Source organism: Pygocentrus nattereri, chromosome 20, assembly GCF_015220715.1.
Source record: "Pygocentrus nattereri isolate fPygNat1 chromosome 20, fPygNat1.pri, whole genome shotgun sequence".
In the NCBI taxonomy this organism is placed as follows: Eukaryota; Metazoa; Chordata; class Actinopteri; order Characiformes; family Serrasalmidae; genus Pygocentrus; species Pygocentrus nattereri.
The window spans coordinates 3,222,949-3,230,683 of NC_051230.1; the positions used below are offsets into that span (position 1 = coordinate 3,222,949).

Below are 7,735 nucleotides of genomic sequence, written 5' to 3' on the forward strand. Positions count from 1 at the left end.
GTAGTTACCAGTTAAGACACGACTTGCGCATTTGTGGTGCATAAAATTCAGTAAAAGAACAGTCTGAAACCGACTAGTGGAGCTAAGGACTCAGTAAAGACTTTACGCACAAACTTAAGTGTAAACTTACGCAAACCTGGTGCAACCCAGTCCAGCAGAACCAATAAAGCAGTGGTGCCAAACTCAACCAGTAAAAGGGCCTTTATTGAAAAATCTTTATTGGGCCACAGATTTTTAGTTCATTTTTATTAACCCCATCTGCAAAAACCTCAGTACATACAGACCTTTAAATATTACACAAATACTTGAAATATTTATAATGTAAACGTCCCCAGGAACGTCCCCCAGACCCTGCTTATCTGCTTGAACTAGACCCCTCGCATCCTTTCTTTACTGCAGGTTCATTAAGACTTGGGCTCAGTTTCTGAGCTGCTGAGCTGACGTTCAGTGTTTGTGTTGATGCGTTTTGGTGATGTGACAGGGGTGGAACTGTGTGAGACTGGGGCAGTCGTGGGCTGGAGGTCAGGGAGCTGGCCCTGTGACCGGAAGGTCGCCGGTTCGATCCCCAGAGCCGACAGTCCATAACTGAGGTGTCCTTGAGCAAGACGCCTAACCCCCAACTGCTCCCAGGGCTCCGTGGATAGGGCTGCCCACCGCTCCAGGCAAGTGTGCTCACGAGTGTGTATTTGGTGTTTCATTTCACGGATGGGAATGCGGAGGTGGAATTTCCCCATTTGTGGGATTAAAAAGTATCACTTAACTTAATTATATAGAACTGAGGTGTAACCGCTGTCCCATAAATTGTTGTTGGGGTCGGAGAGTTGGAGAACGTTATGTCACAGTGCATGCTGGGGACTGTAGTGCAGCACACTGTGAAACGGACGAATATTAATAGAAAATTAAAATACCTTGATTTAGGCCTAGTGTTGGCACATTTCCACCAGAGGGGTCACCAAGTTTAGACGGAGTTCCCTTCGAGGTCTCTTTCAAGTGTCAGATTCATCCACCTGGGGAAGGGGGCCGAAGCGCAACCCACGCTAAAAAATGTTACACGCAGTACACATTTCCACCAGAGGGGTCTCCAAATCCCCAAAACCTACAGAGTGAAGCTTGAATTGAAACATAAGAACCATTTCTGGTGCTATGTAGAAAACAGTTTCTATATAGAACCATACACAGTACGTTCTCCATCAACCCAAAGAACAATTTCACCATGCAAGGAAGCATTTAAGCATGGAATGGGTCTATACAGAACACCTGGTTCTAAGCAATGCTATTCAAGAACCATCTTAAATCTTCCAGTATGTTGCTGAAGTACAGTTATGAAGTACACACTTAAAAATCATTGTTCTTCAAGGGTTCTTCAGTAAAGAAATTGGTTCTGTATAGAACCATAAACACCCAAAGAACCCTTTGCATGATTAATTGGTTCTGTGCCTGGTGGAAGGCTTGATTTAGGCCTAGCGTTTGGCACATGGGCTCAGAAGCCTTTCAACATATCTCCATTCTCGCCTGTGAGACTCGCTGGAATGCTTCGGTTTTCCTTCATGTCCATCTTTTTATGCCTTCTCTGCTTTTTTTCTGCTCTTCTTCTCTCCGACCCATAATACTAAAAGCCTACCGGCCTCCATCAGAGGGATTTGCTGCCTTGGCGACCTCAGAGGGCACCGCTTGGAGAGGGTCTTCAGATGTCAGCGCTGGGGCTTTATTTCATTTACTTCGTAGACCACCAGGCCAGGTAAACAGTGAGGCGCTTTAAAGCTGCACCAGGTACGATTTTTCATTAATACTGAAAGAAGTGGCATCTATATGCTGCTCCGAGTCAGTTCAGAGTTTTTTGGAGCACGTTGTACACCTTTATGTATCAACGTCACACGCACAGGTTCAAAAAGAAGGTCCGGCTCGATGTTTAGGTCTCAAATGATCTCGAAATCAGCTTAATATTGATGACGATATGATGGCAGTAGTAGATAATTGCACTCACATCCTCAGAAGACGCTCCTTCACCAAGTTTAGACGGAGTTCCCTTTGAGTTCTCTTTCAAGTGTCAGATTCATCCACCTGGGGAAGGGGGCTGAAGCGCAACCCACGCTAAAAAATGTTACACGCAGTACACATTTCCACCAGAGGGGTCCCCAAATCCCCAAAACCTACAGAGTGAAGCTTGAATTGAAACATAAGAACCATTTCTGGTGCTATGTAGAAAAAAGTTTCTATATAGAACCATACACAGTACGTTCTCCATCAACCCAAAGAACAATTTCACCATACAGGGAAGCATTTAAGCATGGAATGGGTCTATACAGAACTCCTGGTTCTAAGCAATGCTGTTCAAGAACCATCTTAAATCTTCCAGTATGTTGCTGAAGTACAGTTATGAAGTACACACTTAAAAATCATTGTTCTTCAAGGGTTCTTCAGTAAAGAAATTGGTTCTGTATAGAACCATAAACACTCAAAGAACCCTTTGCCTGATTAAATGGTTCTGTGCCTGGTGATCAATCTTCAGATTGATGGAGAATGCCCTCTATGTGGTTTTATATAGAACCTTTTTGAAAAGGGTTCTGTATAGCACCAATAAAGTTTTTTTTCTATTATTGCAAGAATGACACTGTAACAACAGAGGAACCCTTTCTGGTGCTGTATAGAACCCTTTACCATCTACAGCACATTTCATGATGCAACGAACCCTTTAAACATCTTTTAAACACACAAAGGGTTCTTTGGGTGTTCATGGTTCTATATAGAACCATTTTTTACTAAAGAACCCTTGAAGAACCATCATTTTTGAGAGTGGACAGTTACGTAGGTGTTTTAAACTCCTGTGCCTGGCATAAAGTTGGAAACTGAAGCTTTGTAAACATTAAACAAGCTCTGTCTTTTTATATTCTACGTAACTCCAACAGCAAAGCTCAGAGTGAAGCTGGCCGACGGGGGGAGGTTGTCGGAGGTTGCAGGGAAAGAGTGAGAGAGAAAGTGAGAGAGAGAAATCTTGTTTTCTTCCATCCGTCTCTGCCTGAGTGTGTTTTCACATAAAGCGCTACGGATGCTGAAGTAAAGCCACGTCTCCATAGCAACCACTCCAGTGAGATCTGTTTCTGGAGGAAAGCCCTCTCCACCCCCGCCGGCGTTACGCAGAGAACAACCCGCGTCTGGCCCTTCGCTTTTAAGAGGTGAACGCATCGGACCCTGCAGACGTACTCCCCAAGAACCCGCCAAGGAACTCACCACAGCTCTCTTACAGACCGCAGGCTTCTGAGACACGGCGGGTTTATTTATAGAGCCCGTTTTACACGCTGCGCTCATTCAGAGACGAGAAAATACGAAGAGAATTCACATTATGATAAAAAAACCGAGAATAGAAATGAAAGCGTGAATAAAACAATAGAGAAACACTAAATTCAAATCAGATTAAAGCTGAAATGAGGATGAGGGAGTGGGGAGAAGTGGGGTCTTCTCAAGTAAACTGGTCTTGCATAGAGTCAGTAAATCCTGTACTGCTCCGGGTGAGATTGAGATTAACCCCGTATTCTCCAGGGCATGTTTCGGTTTGTCCGTCTGAATTCTCATGACCAAATCGTAAGGCAAATTATTCAGAAACTGCATGGAATAAATGGAAATATTTATTTTATTTATTCATTTTATTGTAAAAGCTCCTCAGATGAACAGAACGTGTGTTTTCTGATCTCCACATTTCACTACACGCTCACAATTTACTGCTGAAAGCCAAAAATCTGCGCCGCTCTTTGTGTTGTTTTCTAAAAGTGATGTTTCCAGAGCAGATCACTGAAGAGACGCTGTCTGTTTATAGTTTAGAGCCCAGATTTGGGGAAAAACGGGTCGACTTTCAGTAGAAAAACAAAGTTCAGCTTCTTTTATTATAAGGGTTTAAAATGACGTCACCGTCTATTAGACTGGAGAGAAGAGCTACAGCCTCACATGACGCCCAGCTTCTGAATGGAGCTTATGGAGTATGAACGTTATGAAGAACATGACCAAGTGCAGTTTGGGACCACCGGTGGTCTTGAGGAGCTGAAGGTTATTTTCCTTATTTCTAGATGTTTTATACTTATTTATAAGTGGTTTTATGAAGTAAAATGATCTCAATGTTGAAAGATGATTTTGCTCGTTTTATGAAAGGTGCTTGGAACCAGAAAAATGATCTTTCACTGTATTTTACTTAATAAAACGACCTAAAATATGTAAATAATGTGTAGAAATAAGGGAGGTAAGTAAGGTCATTACCGACTAGAAGTAAGGTCATTTCACCTGACAAGACACTGTTCTAAACTTAAAGATGCTGAAAGCTGCTCAGTATCGAAACGTTGCTTCTCCGTGTTTAGTCTTGACCTTCAGCAGGACTAACTGACCAGTTCCTAATGACCCGACAGCTCTGCTGGGCTCGTATCGCTGCAGCAGATCAGTTAAATACGCCGCTCCTGCACCATTGAGGTATTTATAGACCTGTAATAGAACCTTATATACTGGCAGCCAGTGTAAGGATTTAAGAATGGGGGGTGATGTGATCCCTTGTGTTATTCCTAGAGTTTTTGGTGGTCCAGTTAAGAGACCGTTACAGTAAGACACAAATCAATAAGAAGGCTAGCCAGGGAATTAGCCCTCAACTCCCAACGGGACGCGACTGATGGCCTTGCAATTTATTGCACGCTTTGCAAGGACATCCCTGATCAGTAATAAGACAAGAAAGGCGCTCTTCCTAGGAATACGGCACTTATCCCATTCGCATGCATTCAGTTTTGCACATAAAGTTCCGTATTGAAAAGAAAGGAAACCACATTTATAGCACTGCAACACGTCTCAGTTAACCCTCGTGTGGTGTTCAGGTCTGTGGGACCCGTTTTCAATGTTTACCAAAAGAAAAATGATGTGATTTATTATCATTTCAACCTCAGATTCTTGGTCGTGGCTCATTTTCAGTGAAGGACCATATAACATAACCCATTTTCAGTGCCTTCACCCCCCCACACATTTATGCTACACATGTGGTGTGTGCTGTTAGTGTGTGTGAGGGTGGACAACATGGACAGGCTGCTGACTGGCTACAGCTGCTAAAGGAGAACCCAACGCTGGACACGTGTGATATTATAAACATCTTGTAATTTTACATGAATTGTTATGGCTGTATTGATTTAAACAATGAGGTGGGTCCAGCAGACCACCGAGTAACAACAACATCAACACCACACCAAAACGTCTCAATGCTACAACATTTCAAATCTGTGTTCTTGCAGGTTTCACCTTCAAGAAAATCTACATTCCTGTATGTTCCACCTCCAGCTAACATTCCTGCAGGTTTCAGTTTCATCTCTTTATGGATATAGATCCAATCTCCATTCCTACATGTTCCAAGTCCAGCCCAAATCCACGTTCCTGTAAGTTTCAACTCTAAACCCAGTCTACATTCTGCATGTTTCACCTCCAAAACCATCTCTATTCCTGCATGTTTCACCTCCAAAACCATCTATATTCCTGCATGTTTCACCTCCAAAACCATCTATATTCCTGCATGTTTCACCTCCAAGACCAGCTCTGTTCCTGCATGTTTCACCTCCAAAACCATCTCTGTTCCTGCATGTTTCACCTCCAAAACCATCTCTGTTCCTGCATGTTTCACCTCCAAGACCATCTCTGTTCCTGCATGTTTCACCTCCAAGACCATCTCTGTTCCTGCATATTTCACCTCCAAAACCATCTCTGTTCCTGCATATTTCACCTCCAAAACCATCTCTATTCCTGCATATTTCACCTCCAAAACCATCTCTATTCCTGCATGTTTCACCTCCAAAACCATCTCTATTCCTGCATGTTTCACCTCCAAGACCATCTCTGTTCCTGCATATTTCACCTCCAAAACCATCTCTATTCCTGCATGTTTCACCTCCAAGACCATCTCTGTTCCTCCATATTTCACCTCCAAAACCATCTCTATTCCTGCATGTTTCACCTCCAAAACCATCTCTATTCCTGCATGTTTCACCTCCAAGACCATCTATATTCCTGCATGTTTCACCTCCAAGACCATCTCTGTTCCTGCATATTTCACCTCCAAAACCATCTCTATTCCTGCATGTTTCACCTCCAAAACCATCTCTGTTCCTGCATGTTTCACTTCCAAAACCATCTCTATTCCTGAATGTTCCATCTCCAAAACCATCTATATTCCTGCATGTTCCACATCCAAAACCATCTATATTCCTTTAGGTTTCACCTCATACCAAATATTTATTCCTGCATGGTCCACATCCAACCCACATGCATTCCTGCAGGTTTTGGTTCCAATCTCAATACCCGGTACATTTTTTGTAAGTATCACCTCCAATCCCAGTCTATGTTCCTACACATTCCATTTTTTGACCTGCAATCCATCTACGTTCTTGCAGGTTTCACCTTAAATCCCAATCTATGTTCCTACATATTCCACCACCAATTCTGTTCTGCTTTCCTGCAGGTTTCACCTTCAACCCCAATCTATGTTCTTTCAGGTTTCAGTTCCATCTCAAGATACGTTCTTTGCATGTTTCACCTCAAACCTCAATCTATGTTCTGACATGTTCCACCACCAATTCCAGTCTACAGTTTTATCTCCAATCCCAATCTATGTTTCTATGTGTTCCACCAGCAAGGGTTAAAGCTATTTGGTGACCGTAAGGATTAAAATCACAGCAAGCCGAGAACTTTACACGCCTGCTGTTCTCAACCAAGCAACCCTACCTGAGTGGGGCTGGAAGGAAACGAGGCAATTGGTGGGACATCCAAAATCTTCAGGTCGTACATGACCCCATTGAGGATGACGGAGGGTCTGTAGACGTATCGTTCCTGGGTTGGATTGTAGCCCTCAGAGAAGTCGTTGTAAACGAAGCGACGGATGATGGAAGTTTTGCCCACTCCAGGCGCTCCGATGACAGCGATGCTCAGCGTCTCCACCATCCCGTGGAGCATCAACACCATGGACAGCGCTCCAGAAACTCCAAAGACCCTCAGAAAAGCCTCAGAGGAAGTGGGTTTGGGGGTCTGATGGTGAAGAACATCGTCAGGAGCTTCATGTCACTGAATGTGCTCTCACTGTGTGGAGACTGCACTGCCACAGTTCTGTCCTGCTGCTATCTCTTCCCCGAGCGCACCATGTGAGTGCGGTCCAGCGATGCTGAAGATGCTCGGATGCAGCTTTCCATTTGGGGAAGTCCAGCAGTGCTAAGCCTCAGGCTCTCGCTCAGGCTCGCGCTCAGACTCGCGCTCAGGCTCGCTCCTCACCTGCAGACTCGGCTCTCTTAATGATCCCCATGCAGATGTCCGTCACCAGGAGGCTGATCTCGCGCTCTCCGCCTTTCTCCTCCACATAAACAGCAGCTGCTCCGTCAGCCCTCGCGCTCTGCCTGCTTTATCCTCGCGCTGCGCTCTCGCGCTCTTTTCCCCTCCCACAACTCGGAGCTTTACGCTACGGTCACACACTCGCTGCTGCATTGGCACGCGCTGCTCGCTCTCTCTCTCTCTCTCTCTCTCTCTCTCTCTCTCTCTCTCTCTCTCTCTCTCTCTCTCTCTCTCTCTCTCTCTCTCTCTCTCTCGCGCGCGCGCGCATCTCCTGCTTTTCCTCTCCGTGTCTCACTAAACTTTTCAGATTCTCTCTCACTCATTCTTACTTTCTCTCATTCTCTCTTTCATTCCCTCTCTCTATTTTCTTTCATTCCATCCCTCTTTCTCTCTCATTCTGTCTGTC

At 44.4% G+C, this 7,735-nt stretch overlaps 1 protein-coding gene across 2 annotated transcripts in view; it reads right to left on the reverse strand.

The window, feature by feature from the left end:
* Nucleotides 1-7,460, reverse strand: part of rasl10a (RAS-like, family 10, member A) — a 53,749-nt gene extending 46,289 nt beyond the window's left edge. For both annotated transcript variants that reach the window (XM_037531947.1, XM_017720876.2), the window contains exon 1: nucleotides 6,733-7,460. In XM_037531947.1, coding sequence (XP_037387844.1) covers nucleotides 6,733-6,969 — 237 coding nt within the window. In that variant the 5' untranslated portion in view covers nucleotides 6,970-7,460. The remainder of the gene's footprint in view (nucleotides 1-6,732) is intronic.
* Between the last annotated feature and the right edge of the window lie 275 nt (nucleotides 7,461-7,735).